At 49.1% G+C, this 18,425-nt stretch overlaps 1 protein-coding gene across 1 annotated transcript; it reads right to left on the bottom strand.

The window, feature by feature from the left end:
• Positions 1-4,466: 4,466 nt before the first annotated feature.
• Positions 4,467-17,599, bottom strand: KRT73 (keratin 73). The gene is made up of 9 exons (XM_033221983.1): positions 15,548-17,599; positions 13,667-13,881; positions 12,465-12,525; positions 11,763-11,858; positions 10,868-11,032; positions 8,340-8,465; positions 7,751-7,971; positions 6,142-6,176; positions 4,467-5,347 (listed from the first exon to the last, which is right to left on the bottom strand). The coding sequence occupies exons 1-9, from the start codon at positions 15,992-15,994 to the stop codon at positions 5,091-5,093; spliced, it is 1,623 nt and encodes a 540-aa protein (XP_033077874.1). The 5' UTR covers positions 15,995-17,599; the 3' UTR covers positions 4,467-5,090.
• Positions 17,600-18,425: the final 826 nt, after the last annotated feature.

Genomic DNA, 18,425 nt, shown 5'->3' with positions numbered 1-18,425 from the left:
CAGACCCTTCAAGAAGATCAAAGTTATGTTTTTCATTGTTACATGAGATTTTCCCTCTGCCCCGTCATTTTAGCCACTTTTTTTCCCACAAGCACAAAAATGAATTTATTTATTCCAGCCATTGAGAATAGAAAAGCAAGGAATGGATTACATTGAAAGAGGAGAATTTTTACATAGGATTGACTGACAAAGGGTGTCCTTGAAATCTTTTTTTTTTTTTCCTAGAAATTTTCCAAGGAGTTGAGATATCCTGGGACCAGGGCTCTTATGCCCAGGGTTAAGGAACCGTAAGATGACCTTTTCTTATCTTCCCATGAGGGGTTGACTGGCTGGATGAATAAGGAATTCCTCAACCCCTGAATCACCTTTATTACAGATCATGAAAAGACAGAAGTGACACATGCAGATTTCAAAGGCCTCAGATGTGTGGGGATGTCAGCAGATCAAAGAGGGCTGAGGCCTGGGAGATGGGGTTCTCATTGCCTCTGCCTCTGACAGCGGCTTACGGTGTCACCTCAGGCCTTGGTGACCACCTCTGTCATTAGTTCTTGGGTTAAAGCAACCCCCAGATTAGTAAACTAGACAAGGAACATTGCCCTTTGAAATCTAGATCTTTACTACAAAAGATGGATGAAATCACACTAGGCCGAGAATTGAAAATGCATTGCTGGTTAAACTGGGTCTCCTTTGCCCTGCAACACTAGTTCCTGGGAAGTTAATAGGTATCATGGGAAAAAAGGTATGAGAATGGATTTTGTGCTGGGTTTAAAAAAAAATTAAACAGGCATCTTATTGCAGGACTTTCTAAGCCCATTAACATGCTTAGTGCTAGAGCAATTTTAGGGCAGTGAACTATTCTGTACGGTACTGTAATGATGGCTACATGTCATTATACATTTGTCCAAACCCACAGACTTCCCAGTGAACCCCAGTGTAAACCATGAACTTGAGGTGGTAATGCTGCATCAGTGTAAGTTCATCAGTTGTAGCAAATGTACCCCTATGGTGGGAGATGTTGATAAGGGAGGAGGCTACGCATGTGTGGGGGTAAGGGGTAAATGGGAAACCCAAGTACCTTCCACCCTATTTTGCTGTAAACCTAAAACTGCTCTAATGAATAGTCTATTGAACAAATAAATGGGTGGATAGATGGATGGGTGGATAGATGGATGAATGGATGGACAGATGGATGGTATTAAACAATATAACAGAAAGATGCATGATACTTTCTGTTGTACCAAAGGGTAATACAAAACTTAATGCTTTTCACACCTGATAGCTGAGAGGTGAACTTGTGAATGGGGAAGTGTCAGTGGGTTTTGTTCTATTTTTCAATATTTCTGAATGTTCCAATATGAGCATATAATGCTTTTATAAATAAGTTCTATTTTTCCAAAAATAATTTAAAAAAAAACTAAAGATGAAAGGGGAGGAAAGTTGATTCTAGAATCGGAAGTAAAGTACTGTTCTTGTCATAAACAAAAAACCCCCACAAAGCTCAGTGTTTTCCAAACCAATTTTTAGGCCATTGAGCCCGCTCTTTGGCCAAATACTTTATGGGGGCCAGAGTTTCAAGGAATATACTTTAAGAAACACTGAACAGGATATCTCTACTTCACCATTAAATTGACTTAAATTTCCCAAATCTGAAGAGACTTACAATATCTCCCTAAAAACATGAAGGAGGCCTAATTATAATATGCAGGCTTATCTAGTTTATGGCGATATGGCCAGGGGTGTATTGTCCAAACCAAAGGGAGGTTGTTTGTGTGGACTCCAGAGATCGTGGCCAGCATCATCCCTGCTCTGGCCAAGGGAGAGAGAATTCTCAGCCTGGTGATCAGCCTTGGGTATCTAGACTGAGCAAGGTGAGCCACAGACTGCCAGAGCTCACCAAATAACCTTGCTCTCCTCTCATTTCCCAGCCTCCTTTGCAATTCTGTTGGGGCTTAGGGTCATGTGACTAGCACTGGCCAATGAAACATGAGTGGCATTGAAGTGCGTCATTTCGGGGGTGGGGCAGTAAGCAGCTCAAGTGCCTCCTCCATCTCTTTTCCCCTGTCTGGTGACCTTGGAGTTCATGTGTCCCATGTGTCAGGGCTACAAGGCAGAAGATCCTGGGTCCTTGAGATACCCAATGGGAGAACCACATAGGGCAGCTGTCCTAACCTGCCTTGGACAGTGAGTGAGAACTAAATCTTTGCTGTGTTAAGCTAAGCTGCTCAGATGTCAGGGTTTGTCTCTTGAGACTGTCAGCATTCATTATATGAACCCAAGCATAAAAGTTAGATGGCAGAAATCTCACGTAATAGCCAATGCTCTATATCCTAAGTTCATGTTCTCAAATGATCTTCTGATCACTATCAGACATTCTCTACTTCCCTTCTCACTTCAGTTTCCTGAAAGAATAGTCTACACCTAAAAACAATAGGGGCAGCCATTTATGGAGCACTTACTATGTGCTAGAAGAACTAAATAATTCTCGTACATTATTTCATTAAATTTAATTCTCATGACAACTCTATGAGGTAACTCCAATTATTAACCCCTTTGTACGGATGAGAAAACTGAGGCTTATGGAGCAGAAGCATCTTGCCTAAGTTACACAATTAGTAAGTGGCAAAGTCCTTCTGACTCAGGGTCCATCTGACACCCAAGGTGTTAACTTCTCTCTCAAGCTCTACAGGATAAAATCCCAGCTCTTAGCATACATGAAGGGGCCTCTCTTACACATCTGCTGCCTGCCTCCCCAACTCTGGATGCCACTGCTCCCTCCCTCTCCACCTACTGAGCCTCTCCATCCTTACACTTCACACTCCAGCAACAGTCACCTATTTGTGCCATGCTGGTGCCTCTGGCTACAAAGCCCATTTCCTCCTCTTGTCCACCTAGTAAATTCCTATCCATCCTTTAAAACCTCTACACATATTGCCTTCCCTGTGAGCTTTCCCTGACCTCCCTGAAGTTCTCCCTGACCTCCTCTGTGCTGCCTCTGTGTCTTCTATTGTTGCTAATACCTCACCATGTTACAGTTAGGTGTTTTATGGTTATGCCTCCATTAGGGGCATTGAGGAGATTTCTTCATCACTGTATCCCCAGCACTAGCACATGCCAGGCATATGATATATGCTTAATGAATACTTTTTGAACTGACTTTCTTCACTGACTCTAAGAATATAGTCCTGAGACTAATTATTCTGCCTGCCAGTTCTCCTTTGGGAATTAAGCTTATGCTGTAATTTATGAGATGGTCTCTTTAAAGTCTGAATTTTTGAATTGCTTTACCAGCAGCTGTACACCTCTTTCGGCGAGCTAATTAAGTCAAACCAAAAATATGGAGGACACGCTTTTGTTTCCACTAACATTTATTAAGCATCAATTGCACAATTGCACAATTATTAACCAGTAATTGCACCAGACATCCTCGTGTTGTCTCATTTTAGCTTAACAACAACTTAGGGACATTATTCTTCCTGTTTTATAGCTAACAAAATGAGGTTCAAGAAGATTGAGAGCTTCATTCATTATTGCCACTTAGTTGCAGAGTCTAAATCCGAATTAAAAGCTATTGACTTGAAGTCTAGGACCCTCCCAGGAACCACAGGGACCTGTTCAGATGCAACAAGGGGGCCCCAACCTGAGTGTGTGCTAGCCTCTCACTCGCTTTTGCATCCTGTTGCATCCTGATCCATCATCATGGCCTGGGAATCTATGAGAAATCTCTGAGTATTTTCAAAATAAACGTTTCCCCCTGAATTCCTCCCTGGGCCTCACTTCACCTCTCCCATGCTCACGGTCCTGCTCCATCTCCTCCTAGAGCAGAGACCCAGCCACATCCAGGTGGAGTCCTGTCAACCTGGGACTGAGAGGCTTGTTACACTGGGCCCCACAGCTTTATGAAAAGAATCTGCAATTGTGTGTGTAACAGAGAGCCCCATTCTTAAACACATACATATATGCACACACATATTCATACATACATAAACAAACTCATACATATACACATATACATAAACACCCATGCTCAACTCAGTGGGAACTTTACTAAGGGCCAAGAGAACATGTGTCATTACTACAAAGAGGAGTCTCTACCTTTGGGCCTTTTCTTAGGGGACGTGGAGCCATCATAATTTGACCCTAGGCTACCTAGAACTGGCCTTCTGCTGCCTCTTGACCAGTTTTAAATCTTGACACCAGGCCCAGGCAAGTGTGGGCTCCTTTTTCCTGCCAATAACCCGAATGTTCTTAAAGATCCCCCATTCACTGGAGAATTGGCCTGAGAAAAGCATGACTTAGAAGGTGATGGTGAGATCTCCCAGGCTGAGTAGGGTGTCTTTCACTTAGATCAGAAGATACTTCCAGACTTCAGGTGCCCCAGGCTCCCATTCATTGACCACTCCACATGCAGAAGAGACATGGACTGAGATGAGGACTCCCTTAGGAGAAAGAAGTAGCCTGACCCCACATTGGCTTTATAAGTTTATTGGTAAGACACAGGAGCAGGGAGGTGAGGCCTAAACAAGGAAGTACCCACAGATGAAGAGCACAAATCCCTTGGTTGATAGAATTAGCCTCAAGGGGTACTCCAGGCTATGTAATACGCATTGGCTATGCAAGATACAACCTCCCACCAGGCGTTTTGCCTGAGCCACTATTGCTGTCACACGAAAGAGTTCCTGCAGGTCTATCAGTAGATTCGAAACCTTGTGTACCCAGGGAGCACATGACCAAATAGTTACAGAGACAGGGTATGAAAGAGCAGCACAGGCAGATTGGGGTTACCTTTGAGAGACAGCCTTCCTCTGCACAGGGACATGCAGGCAGAGAAAGGGCCAAGTCTTCATCCAGAAGGGGAGGCTGAGTTAAAATGCCTCTTTGGATGGAGGCAGAAAGATGGGCTCCAGCTCTCGAATCCTGATTCAACATTAACAAAGACTGAGGCAGAGAGGTCAAGGAGAAGGAGGAGAGGTCCACAGTAAAGCAAAGCAAGAAGGAGATGAGGACAAATGAGACAGAGGAATTTCCTAGAGGAGTCCGGGGCAGTCTGCCAGGGCAAGGCAGACTACTGGGAAATGGGCTGCCTTTCACTTTTATCTTATGGTTTTCTTGGTGGGTGAGCTTAGAGCTAAGGTCTTTCCCTGGGAGTCCTTGAATTCACTTGCACTCCCCAGCCTGGTCCTGGCTTCCCCACGGGGGCTGCAGTTCCCACTGCCAGTGACACAGCCCCCAGGCAGCATGCTGTAGCCCCCGCTGACAGAGCTGGGCCAGTAGCCATAGGTGCCAGCATTGCTGAATCCAAAGCCAGCCCCAGCGCCTGCCGTCCCAGCCATGGAGCTGTTGATGACCGCTACAGAGGAGGGAGGGATGAATGATCAGTGTATATCTCAGGACAGAGGTGGCCCTAAGTCTCCCTCCAATCTCTCAGCCCCACTAGCTTAAATGTCTGCTTCTTAAGCAAACACTTCCCATCAACCATGAACTTGGGTTCATTTGAGCAACTCAAGCACAGGAAGAAGAACCCCAACCCTGCAAGACTCCCAAGTCAGGCACCTTGTCATTCTATAAACAAACAGGAGTAGCAAGGGCTTCCCCCAAGGGACAGATGATGCTCGAGCATCAGATAACCCAGCAGGTTCTTGCATTTAGCTTTACAATACCTTCTGAGTATTTTCCAAAAGAATTTCCTGATTGTTAAAATTAGGGGAGTTTCTGCTGGCCCCGCCATAAGAAGGAGACTGCCAAACACTGTGGGGCCAGCATTAAACTGACTCGCACAGTGGTCCACACACCGGTCTCCACTCCCAATAAGGAGGCACCACTCTGTGCTCAGTTTCCTTCATGCAGGAGAGCCGGCTGGGGGTGACAGGAGAGGGGAGGGGCTGAGAGTTTCACCGCAGCATGGGGGAGACTACTGTGAAAGAGGCCAGTGTGCAGTGTCAGAATGTGCTGGGCGCTGACTCCACCTGGAAGAAGCAGCTCTGAATGGGGAGGCCACAGGTCTCAGCAAGGAGGGTGAGTATGTGACAAAGTGGTCAACAGGCAGAGCCAAGCTCTTCCCCAGGGGGCCGGATGGTAGACACCCACCCACCTTGTGTTTGTTGATGGACTGAAAGTATTCCCTCAGAGTCATGAAATACTCACAAATGCTCACGGAGTTGGTGTATTCTCCAGACATCCTGCAAGAGAGAAAAGCACAGGAGAGTCTGAATCACGTGGACTCCCATAGTGGCCCTCACTGCCTAAACACAGGCTGGGAATCCCCAGCCAGACCGGCTTAGCCTCCACGCACCTCACACTTGCCAGATGTCACTGGCTGTCCCTGAGTGTCTCTAAGCCCTCCCTCTCCCTCCTCAATCTATTCTTCCCACTGCAGAGATGTGGAACCTCCAACTTTGGAACCTCCAACAACATGACCACCCCCAAGGTCCCTCCTGCAGGGTTTCTCTTGAACCCATTTCTTTACTACTGTGAGCAGCTGCCTGAATAAATACATGTGTGGAAAGATCAGGATCAGGAGTTGTGCTAATGAACTAACTATGATTTTGGGACCAGTGACTTCTCTCCAGGTCTAATTTATAAAATGGTGCTAGGTTAAAACAGGGTTTTTTGAATGTTCATGCTTCGTGTGCCACCCTTCCGACTGTTGCTAGGACCATGTTTGACTTGCTCTGTTAGATATTTAGTATTTTTTTTTTTTTTTTTTGAGACGGAGTCTGGCTCTGTCTCCCAGGCTGGAGTGCAGTGGCCGGATCTCAGCTCACTGCAAGCTCCGCCTCCCGGGTTTACACCATTCTCCTGCCTCAGCCTCCGGAGTAGCTGGGACTACAGGCGCCCGTCACCTCGCCCGGCTAGCTTTTTGTATTTTTAGTAGAGACGGGGTTTCACCGTGTTAGTCAGGATGGTCTCGATCTCCTGACCTCGTGATCCGCCCGTCTCGGCCTCCCAAAGTGCTGGGATTACAGAGATATTTAGTATTTTTAATTGACTCTGCCTTTTCCACAAAAGTGCATTTCTTTTAAATAGAAGTTTTATATCACCAGAGTAAATAGAAACCAGTGTTATTACCTAACCAAATGTAAATATAATGAAAATAAAACAATTTAAAACTTTCGGGCTAGATAATGCTATTATCTTCCCAAAGATTCTGCACCTAGGATCTACTGTATCTTTATCAATAGGGGATATTTGCAAGTGTCTGAGCGGTGTTATTGTGTTTTGTTTGTCTGTTTGTTTGTTTTTGAGATGGAGTCTCATTCTGTCACCCAAGTTGGAGTACAGTAGCGCAATCTCAGCTCACTGCAACCTCCGCCTCCTGGGTTCAAGCAATTCTCCTGCCTCAGCCTCCCGAGTAGCTAGGATTATTACAGGCTTGCACCACCACATCCAGCTAATTTTTGTATTTTTAGTAGAGATGAGGTTTCTCCAGTGTTGGCCAGGCTGATCTCGAACTCCTGACCTCAGGTGATCCACCTGCCTCAGCCTCCCAAAGAGCTGGGATTACAGGTGTGAGCCACTGCGCCTGGCCGTCTGAAAGATGTTAAAAACACAACAGCACCCAGTTAAGACTTTCTTCAAAGAGCCAAAAGAACTGTAAAGGAAATTGCTGTCACGTTATCTGGCTGGATGCTGTTTGAAACTATGCTTGTGGGTGAATTAAACACATCTCCTGTGCCCCCGCTCCCAAACACACTCTGGGAAACTTTGATTTGGAGACTTGCAGAGTTTCTTTCAGACCCTCGGTGCCACCCACCTGCACTCCTCGCCCTCCAGCAGCTTGCGGTAGGTGGCGATCTCGATATCCAGGGACAGCTTCACGCTCAAAAGCTCTTGGTACTCGCGCAGCATCCGTGCCAGCTCCTCCTTGGCTTGCTGCAGGGCGCCCTCCAGCTCATCCAGCTTGGCCCTGGCGTCCTTGAGGGCGCAGTCCCCCCGCTGCTCGGTGTCAGCGATGGCCGTCTCCAGGTTGGCACACTGGGGTCAGGAGGTAGCATTTCCCCCTGAGTCCCTCCCTGGGCCTCACTTCACCTCTCCCATGCTCTCAGTGGTTGAGCCCTCCTCTGCCCTGCCCAATGTCCTAGAGCAGAGACCCAGCCACATCCAGGTGGAGTCCTGTCAACCCGGGACTGGGAGGCTTGTTACGCTGGGCCCCATGGCTTTATGAAAAGGATCTGCAATTGTTCCAAACTTCAGATGGGAGCTAAGGGTGAGGGATGAGAGCAGGACCTCCATTTGAGGAAGGGGATTCTGAGATGGAGGCTCAGGAGAAGGAGGGGGCAGGGGGTACTAAGCAGTTCACCCCTCCCTTAGGAGTGAGTAAGGAACGCTCCAGTCCCCTTCACCTGCTTCTTCACACTCTCAATCTCTGAGCGCAGCCTTTGGATGAGACGAGTCAGCTCTGAGATCTCATTTTTGGTGTGTTTCAGGTCATCCCCATGCTGGCCGGCTGCTAGCTGCAGCTCCTGGAACTAGAGGGAAAGGAACCAAAGCAAGGACACTGACTCAGGGCCTGTCTGGGCTCAGCCTGGTACAGAGACTATGCCTGCACTTGCAGAGCCTGGCAGAGGTGGGTCTAGGTCACCCGCCTCACCAGATCTATCAGCAACCTCCCATTAAAGCATTGGTCCATTGCATTTGCTTGCCTTAAGCACGGCTGATCTCATAGATGGTTAGAATTGGCCATAAGGTCTGTTGAATGACCCAGACTGTCCACATGGCAACCTTATAACACACAACTCCAATTATGACATTCCTCTGCCTATCGTCCTTCAAAGTCAAGGTCAAATTCAAACTCTTACATGGCATCCAGGGGCTCATTTCTTTCTGCCCTCGCCTAACACCTATCTGACTCTTCAGCTGGGCCAAACAGTCCCACAGTTCCCCCAGATATCCCACGTGCTCTTGTGTCTCTGAGTCTTTGCCTGAGCCTCTCCTCCGACCTGAAAAACCCTCCCCCATCCATCCTCCTTTTTCCCTAGCTAGCTCCAACTTAGCTAGTGCAGAGTCACTTCCTCCATGAGGCCTTCCATGACGTCCTGGTTGGGTTCAATTCTATTCCTTGCCCCTGGTACACCAGTCCGTAGGTCTCCCCACAGTATACTGTATTGTGAACCCATTTCCATGCATTCTCCATCAGACCCAGAATGAATGGATGGCAGGGATTTTTCCTTTTAATTTTGAATTCCCAGTACCTAGCACAGTGCCTGGTTGGTGCTCAAAAAGAATCTGATGAATGAATGAGTGAGCCAATGAGCTGTCCATCTGTATTTTCTGTGACTCTCTCCCCTTGATACCTTAGCTGGGCCCCAGACCACAGGCAGATTTGCTGGGCTGGGATGGTGGGAGGGATTAGCATGGAGGAGCATTTTGTGTGCATGATGAGGGTAGATTCAGCTATACCCCAAAACCACTAGCCATGAAATTTGGGTCATCTAGTAATTTGGAATTATTTCTGCCTTTGATGTCATCTATTAAACAGTCACAGAGAGTACATCAGTTCTACTCAGAATGTGGTTCAAGCGGAACACAAAACTGGGACCATTCAGCACTCTGGAGGTGGTGTACTGCTCTGTCTCGGTCCCTGGGCGCTCCACTCCAGCATGGCCCAATATTTAGGATTGTTCCTAAAGATGCCAAGTCATCCAGAAGGCAGAGAAGGCAGAGGGGTTTCTCTCTTCACTCCTTTTGTTTTGTCTTCACTCCTTTTGTTTTGTCTTCACTCCTTTTGTTTTATCTTCGGTGCCAACCCTGAACAAGGGGCCTTCTCCCACTTCCCTGCAAGGCTGTGTGAGCAGGATGCCTCCCTGTACACTGGTTCTGACACCAAGCAGCTTCATTCTGAGACAAACAGCTAAACATCTTCCTGCCACTTCACTCTCAAGCCACACAAAGCCCTTAGAGTAAATGCTTTTTCCCCAGAGTCAACTTCTGATTTTCTGCCTAAATGCAGTGGAAGTTGAAGTCCGTCACCTAGATTCTGATCTAGCTGCGTTACTTGTCAGCTGTTGCCTTTGGTAAGTAGCTTGAAATCCCTGGGCCCTACCTTCTTTATCTTTAAAAGGGAATCATCAAAATAAGCAATCATAATACTGTTATGATTCTGGCCATTCTCTACCCTATCTTGCAACAGTAATGTGAAAGGCTTTGGAGACTGAGGAGTTGAGTTTGAACCTTCACCAAGAAGCCCTAGCCTATGTCTCCTAGACCTGGAAAGCCTCCCTCCTCCCCCACTGCAGGCTAGCAAGGAGGCAGGGAGAGGGATGAGATAAGATCTCCCAAGAGTGTGGATTCCCTTGAGAAAGAGCCTGATAAATGCAAGGAACAATTAGGAAGTTGCCATCTTGATCTGAGAAACCAAATTATCTAAAGAATCACTTTCCACCCACCACCATTAGGGGAGTTAAGATCTGAGGACTCAAACTTCTGCTTTATCCTTGGAGTTAGACTTGAATGAAAAGATAGAAATTACTTGATTCCAGATCACACTGAAGAGACCCCCTCATTTATGATAATTAGCGGGGGCGTTGAGATGCCAACTACTCATGTTGCTTCTCCCCTCCAGACAGAACTCTCTGCCTCCAGGGAGTTGTTTCTGACCTGCCCCACCTGGTCCTAGTTCCTCAGTCTGGACTCTCTTTGCACAACATTCACCTGCACTTGGCTGAGTGCATCCTCCAGGGGTGCTGTTGATCTAAGTGGGTCCCAAGGACAGAGCTGTGTCTTCTCCTCCCATCTGGCTTCCCGCAGTGCCCAGGACAGTGCTGTGCTCCCAGCAAGCTACGGGTCACCACAGTGAGTCATGGGGCAGACAAGACAGAGTGTGGAGCACAGGGCCCTGCACATGTCACTGTAGGGAGTTGTGTGGCCTCACCTTGGTCTGGTACAGGGCCTCAGCCTCGGCCTTGCTCTTCCGGGCGATCTCTTCGTACTGGGCACGGACCTCAGCAATGATGCTGTCCAGGTCCAGGTTCCGGTTGTTGTCCATGGACAGGATGATGGATGTGTCACTGATGTGGGACTGGATCTGAGCAATCTCCTGCAGAGGAAAAAAGGAAGCATGAAATGCCTTCTGTGACCAGAGAAAGGTACCAAGGTGTGGCCCTGTCCCAGAGGGATGGCCCTAGACCATCCTACACAGATGGAAGCTGCACCCCCCAAAGCTGATAAGAACAGAGCTCACAGCCCAGAAGTTCCAGTATCACATCTGAAAACTGCTGAATGGGTTTGAAGCAACCCAGGAAGAAAACAGCCTGCACATCTGTCCGCTGAGACAGGACAGGAATGGGGAAGGTGGAAGACAACAACCTGGCTGCCACACACAGGACACTAAGGGACACAGGAGCCCAGGAATTCTTGGCCAATAGGTTGAGGCTTGAAATCAGATGTGCACAGAGAAGGTAGAAGGGGTGTGAGGACTTCCTACCTCTATCCCTGGGGATTCCTGCCCAAGACCCCAGGAAGCATCCCCAGTCACAGAGAGAAGAGAAGCAGGAGTGAGAATATTCTTGGCTGAAGTTCAGTTCCCACTGAACCCATTAAGGACTCTGGTTTCCTGAAGGAAGTGAAAGCAGGACATCCTCAGGGCAGTCAGGGATGGATGGGGCACCAGGATAGATGGCCGCTCCCATCTTTGATCTACAAATTTCTCAGCACCCCAATGCTGGAGGTGCCCTGGACTGCTTAAGTTACTGATAAGTAAGAAACTGTTCATCACATATCTGTCCTTCCAGAAGACAGAACCAGAGGTGGAGCAGGGGGAGCCTTACCCCCTCATACAGGCACTTGAAGAACTTGATTTCTCCATCCAGGGCATCCACCTTGGCCTGCAGCTCCACTTTGCTCATGTAAGCCGCATCCACGTCCTATGGAGAATCCAGATACCCCCGACCTCACCTTTCTTCAAGCCCAGACAGGTCTGTCCAGCAAACTGACACCCACAGGCCCTGCCCTAGCTAGCTGCCCAGGAATGGACTTCAGATCCAAGGGGTAGAAACCTGCCTTCCAGCCACAACTCACTGTCAGACTCACTGCGAAACCTGGGGCAAGTTTTTCACGCCTCTGGAACTCCTTCTGCCTCTATTTCTTAGAGAAGGGTGTGGGATTCTATACACCACTCAGCCGGTCATTCAGCCAACAGAGGGAGCCAAGGGCAGCCACGGCGATTTGCCAGAAACCAGCAGAGTTAGAAGGCAAACCTGCAACCCCTCCCAAAGCCTGTCCTGTTCCCCAGCCAAAATGGACATGAGTTGGCACTGACTATCCACATCTAGGTTCCTGTCCACAAAGTGCTATGTGCTAAACCAACACACAGGTGTCCCAAGATGTACCGAGCAGCAAGCCCTTCATCTCTTCCTTCAGCACTTCGGCTCCAGGCCCTTCTGTGGGGGTGCTCAGATCTCAGTTGCTCCTCTCTCTTAGCCCAACACCCACTGCTGGGGGACTGAAGGGAACCCATGTACCCTCCTCACCTTCTTAAGCACCACAAATTCATTCTCAGCAGTTGTGCGCTTGTTTATTTCTTCTTCATACCTGCAGGGAAAGCATCACAGTGAGCAGAGTGTGTGTCTGTGTGTGTGCATGTGTATACATTCTCATAGTGAAGTGGGAAAAGAGATGCCCATATTATATGCTTTTTAAGAGGTGTTACTCTGGCCGGGCGCGGTGGCTCAAGCCTGTAATCCCAGCACTTTGGGAGGCCGAGACGGGCGGATCACGAGGTCAGGAGATCGAGACCATCCTGGCTAACATGGTGAAACCCCGTCTCTACTAAAAAATACAAAAAACTAGCCGGGCGACGTGGCGGGCGCCTGTAGTCCCAGCTACTCCAGAGGCTGAGGCAGGAGAATGGCGTAAACCCGGGAGGCGGAGCTTGCAGTGAGCTGAGATCCGGCCACTGCACTCCAGCCCGGGCTAGAGCGAGACTCCGTCTCAAAAAAAAAAAAAAAAAAAAAAAAGAGGTGTTACTCTATACCCTTGCAAGTCCGTCCCAACCAGGACTATTTGGCCAGAGTTGGAGGCTGGGTATGAAGTAACCTCCTCCTAAGCCTGGGTGGTTTGAGGTCTGATTTCTTCTGATGCCTGGGGAGTAAGTTCTCCCTCTTCCCACTCAATATCTGAATCACAGATGCACACCAGCTACCCCTTTCAGCCATGATTCTTGTGTGAATCCTCCTGCCTGACACCCTACCAACAACTCCCCTCCAACCCTAGGCAGGGGTTCCAAGGAAGCCAGAACTATCCCCCAGGGGAAAAAGAAGGCACATGGCCCAAGTGTGGAGGACCTAAAGGCAAGGAGGGAGGAAGCCCAACAGGAACTCCAACTCCTTTCCCGCTGCAGAGAGCAGCAGCTGGGTCAGGGGTGGTTCTTTGGAACTCAGCGGCACATTGGTGAGCTTAGGAACCAAGAGGCTGTGGCACACACAACACAGGCACTCTTGAGTGGGGAGCAGGAAGGAGCGTACCAAGGAGGGGATCACCTGCCAGAACAGCCCTGAGGTTGCCCAAGAGGCTGGTTGTCCACTGTCCAGTCTGCCTTGTTGCCCAAAGAAGGCTCTCATCTTGCCGGGACAGATGAACCCAGTACCTCCGAGGCCAGAAGCAAACATCCCAGTGCCTGCTGGGAAAGCCTCACCCTGGGAGGCAGGCCAGCCTGGAGCGGCATCCTGCTCACCTCTTCTTGTAGTCCTCTACCACTTCGCGCACGCTCCTCAGCTCTGAGTCCAGCCTCACCCTGTCCCCGCACAGCGTCTCCAGCTGCTTCCTCAGGTTGCTAATGTAGCCCTCGAGGATGGGCTCCAGGTTGTTCTTGCAGTTGTTCAGGTCCAGCTGCTGCAGCAGCTCCCACTTGGTCTCCAGCACCTGGTTCTGCTGCTCCAGGAACCGCACCTGGAACCCATGTCACACATACTTAAGCAATGCGGAGAGGGAATGTGAGATTTCCCTTCCTGGACAGGAACTGTGTTCTCTTATGCTGCACTAGCTTTAAAAATGAGCCTCAGTCCTTAAAAATTGCCACCCATGCCACTCACACCCCCAATCCTTACCTGGGGTCCTTTATCTGACTGAAGTTCTCACTCTGAGGCAGCACCTAAGGTCGGGAGGGGCACCAACATCTTCATTTCCCTCTCGAACTATCAAGATCTAGATCTCCTGTCTCTTTTGCACTCATCCAAACCTGCCTGGACTGATGTCCATGTTCAGCCCAGGCCATTTCTCCAAGGCAGCTCCTTAGACACAAGCTGGCCTGTGCTAGCCTCCACACTGTCGGGCCTTCTGCTTAGGGTCTGGTGGCCTGGCCCGTGCTCTGCCTATTCTCTCCCTCCTTGTGCGTGGGCTCTCCCAGCCCAATCAGAGGCAGATGCTCAGCTTATCTGGGGTCTCTAGCCCTCCTAAGTTGCTTTCATGTCTGCATCCCTACTATCTCAATCACAGCATTGCCCCAGCAGCAGAAGAAGCATTCTGAAGTTGCAACCTACATATATATCACTCCCCTGCTTAAAACCCTCAGGTGGTTCCACATCGCCCTCAGGGTCAAGTCCATATTCCTTATCATGCTCTTCATAATGTGGTCAGCCCTCCTGGCTTCCTTCTTTACTCACACAGTGATATCGTAAACCCAAGGTCTCCCATTTCCTAGACAAGTTCTACCATGCTGCACATGCTCTTTCCCTAGATTACCTTTTCCCCACCTCCGTCTGAAAACTCCTACTCATGCCTCACCACCCTACCTCACTGTCACTCTGGGTGAGCTTCCTCTGCTCCCCTAAGTTTAGGAAGTCTCTGCTTCCCAAGACCTGAGTGCATCAGCATCACCTGGAGGGCTTGTTAAAATGCAGGGTGCTTGGCCCTACTGCAAAGTCTCTGATTCAGTTGCTCTGGGATGGAGCCTGAGAATGTGCATTCTAACAAGCGTCCAGGTGACGTTGCTGCTGCTGGCTCCAGGGCCACTTTTGAGAACCACGGCTCTAGGGCACCATGACCTCCAACTGCCTTGCCTCATAGGCTGCGTGTGTTACAGACTGAGTCTGAGCTGTCAGAACACACAGGAGGAAGAGCTGGGTCGCATGGCAGTCTAGATGCCCCAGGTTGTCAAGGGCATCTCCTTCGCCTGGCGTCTAAGTCTCAAAGGTTGTCACTCTCCTACTTCTCAACTCAGAGACCACTCTCTCTGCCTCCTGGACACCTTCCCGGGCTAGGCTGCTGGCTCTTCTCACCCCTCTGACCCTGGTCCCTTGCCTCTGATGTCTAGGCTTTGTCCAGTTCCTCCCTGGGCTATGTCTGCATCCTGGGGAGGTGTCCTGCCTTCCTCTGCTTCAGACAGGGAGTGCCCCAAGGAAAATGAAGGTGGGGGGAGGAAGGGGCTCTATGACATGAGCAAGCCTTATGGGCCCAGCACCTGGGGGGCTTTGAAGTTATTTACCTGGTGTCTGATTTTGCTAGGAGAAATGATTTCTTGCTCTCAGGCAAATTGAAACCACAAATTAGGGGAGTGGCTCCCTCCTGAGTTCTTAAAAGGGGGAGCCCAAGATCAGCTTTCTCCAGGAAGACCCACCTTGTCGATGAAGGAGGCGAACTTGTTGTTCAGCACCTTGATCTGCTCCCGCTCCTGGGCACGCACTTTCTGGATTTCAGGGTCCAGCTCCATGTTGAGGGGTGCCAGGAGGCTCTTGTTGATGGTGACCTGATGGATACCCCCAGGCGGGCACACGGACGGACCCACGGACCCCAAGGCCACACTGCCAAACATGCTGCCAGCAAAGCCACTGGCCCGGCCCCGGCCAAATCCATAGCCTCCTGCCCACCCACTGCCACTGGCCACATTGAAAGAGATGCTCCGGGCACCCCCCAGGCTGTAAAGGCTCCGACTGCTGAAGCCCCCACTGAGCCCTTTGCCCCCTGCTTGGTAGGAGGATGAGCTGCCCCCTGAGAGCACAGCTGAGCAGCCGCTGAAGCCCCCCTTGGCAGCAGCTCCCGACTTGTAGGTGAATTGGCGGCTCATGGTAGGAGGCCAGAAAGTGGGAATAAGATGTCAACGCTTAGCTGAGATGCAGTTCACCAACCTGTGATCCTGGGTTCCCACTTTATAGGACTCAGGAGGGAGCCACTGGCCTAATTTGTGGGTTCAGTTTGCCTGGGAGCAAGAAATCCTTTTCTCCCAGCAAAATCAGACACCAGGTAAATAACTTGAAAACTCCCAAAGTGCTAGTCTTGCAAGTCTTGCTCATGTAATTTGAGTTTAACTAATGAACATGGGTAATTAGCATGGGCACATTATCCACAGAAAGATCTTGGGTGGGAGGTTTGTCGCAGTCTCAATTGCTGTTCCCCAGGGAGTGGTGGGACTGGGTTTGTAGGGGTACAGAGGGGAGACCTTTAATTGACAGTGTCATCTGTGAGAAATCTCACAACCATGCCAGCATCAGATGGGCTGCTTCAGGTACCCTGGCTGAGCTGCTTTTATGTGATTAGGAAGAGGCTCCTCCTGCCTGGCTTCCCAGGGTTCCTGGAGACAGGTTTCATGGCTGACCAGGGCCATAGGAGAGGAGCACATTGGGAATCCAGGCCCAGCCTCTGTCTGCCAGCCCCCTGTTGTGCCCTCCCAGGCAGCTCTCCTGCTCCTCTGTGCCAGTCAGGCTGCCCTGCTCACCTTCCTATGCACACACTGACTTCTTGTCCCTTTACCATCCCACTACCCCGACTCTTGACCTTGAAATAATGGTCATTGGCATCGTTCACGATGGCTGACACTGGTGCAGCACTTTACAGTATAAAAGAGCTCCTCACACAAGAAGCTCATTTAATCCACTTAGTCTGTCTGGAGGGGAATGGTGATGATCCATATTAACAATGGGGAAACCAAGGTTCAGATAATTGAGGATATCATTACTTTAGCAAACATTTAGTGAGTCCTTTCTTTGTGTGAATCCCAGAGAACGAAAATGCCCCAAAAAAGCACAGGCCCCAGCCTTGAGGACTCCCCTTGGCTGGTCTTCTGACTCCACATTCAGAGTTATGCCAGCCTTTTTCATTCATCCATCCATCCATCCATTCAACCAGCCAGCCAGTCATCTATGTGTTTACTCATTGATTCATTCATTTAACAGACTTCTGTTGAGAGCTGACTCTCTCCCAGGTACTGTGCTAGGCTCTTGGGTCCCGAATTAAGAAGACCCAACCTAGCTCACAATTTTGGAGGTGGGGAGGTAGGGGCAGACATTTGAATTTCATGGATCCTTGACATTGCCAAAGTATGTGACCCAAGAGTTTCCCAAATCCCAAATCCCAAATATATCCATAGTATAGAATTTGCTCCATAAAACACAAGTATTTCACTAGCTGACTACTTGAATGAACACTTGGCCCATCCTTCTTTTCTATTTCTGTACAGAGGTTATGATAGGCCCCTAAAACTGTTGTACTAAGCAACTGCCAAATTCAACCTCCCCTCTTTTTTATACAATACAGTTGTTTTCTAGTTAAGAATAATCATGGCCAGGCGCGGCGGCTCAAGCTTGTAATCCCAGCACTTTGGGAGGCCGAGACAGGCAGATCACAAGGTCGGGAGATCAAGACCATCCTGGCTAACACGATGAAACCCCGTCTCTACTAAAAAACACAAAAAACTAGCCAGGCGAGTTGGCGGGCGCCTGTAGTCCCAGCTACTCGGGAGGCTGAGGCAGGAGAATGGCGTAAACCCGGGAGGCAGAGCTTGCAGTGAGCTGAGATCTGCCCACTGCACTCTAGCCTGGGCGACTGAGCAAGACTCCGTGTCAAAAAAAAAAAAAAAAAAGAATAATCATTTTCTTAGATGTCTTCAATTTCACTAAAGGCAATGCCACTTGGCAATCCTTTAATCTTTTTTAGCTACACAAAGTTTCTATTCCTTTTTTTTTTTTTCTCTTCCTTTGTAAGTTTCTTTGTAAGGCACAAAGAAGACCAACAAAACTGCATTGTGATGAGAATACTGAGTATTCCAGCCAGAATGACTCCCTAATTGGCTCATTTCAGCACACCAGCACTGGGGTGGAGGTGATTCAGACCCACATCTCAGCAAAACTACAAACTGCTGCATGTCACAGACCTTGATATCACCCCCAGTGGCATTTATGCTGTGAATGCCAACTCTGCAGTGTGGCATGGGTGTGCTTACGAGCAAACAGCCCCTCTCCTTATGGTTTTCACTTCCCCTCCCCTCCCTGGCTTTCTCATCTAGTGAACCTGCCACAGAGGCACCCCCAGAAACCTTCTCTGATGACTTTCCTAATCCAATCACGCCTGTCTTCCTAGCCTCCCATGTATTGTTTGTTGTCCAAACAACAGCATCTATTATGTCAATTGTCTCTTCTAATTTGATGTCTCTACCTGTGTTCAGGAGGTATGTCAATCTTTCCTGATGGCCAGAAATTTTCCTGAGGACAAGATCCAGGTCC

Source organism: Trachypithecus francoisi, unplaced genomic scaffold (assembly GCF_009764315.1).
Source record: "Trachypithecus francoisi isolate TF-2019V2 unplaced genomic scaffold, Tfra_2.0 Lachesis_group11, whole genome shotgun sequence".
In the NCBI taxonomy this organism is placed as follows: domain Eukaryota; kingdom Metazoa; phylum Chordata; class Mammalia; order Primates; family Cercopithecidae; genus Trachypithecus; species Trachypithecus francoisi.
The sequence above is the reverse complement of the archived record's forward strand: the minus strand, read 5'-3'. Positions and strand labels throughout refer to the sequence as shown.

What these genes read in the sequence shown, in the direction of transcription:
- KRT73 (XM_033221983.1), bottom strand. Translation starts at nt 15,994, where the DNA reads ATGAGCCGCCAATTCACCTACAAGTCGGGAGCTGCTGCCAAGGGGGGC. An exon ending in AATTTGTGGTGCTTAAGAAG is followed by an intron (nt 11,859 to 12,464) that starts GTGAGGAGGGTA and finishes GATTCTCCATAG; the next exon opens with GACGTGGATGCGGCTTACAT. An exon ending in CACCAACTCCGTGAGCATTT is followed by an intron (nt 5,348 to 6,141) that starts GTGAGTATTTCA and finishes CCTCCTCTGTAG; the next exon opens with CGGTCATCAACAGCTCCATG.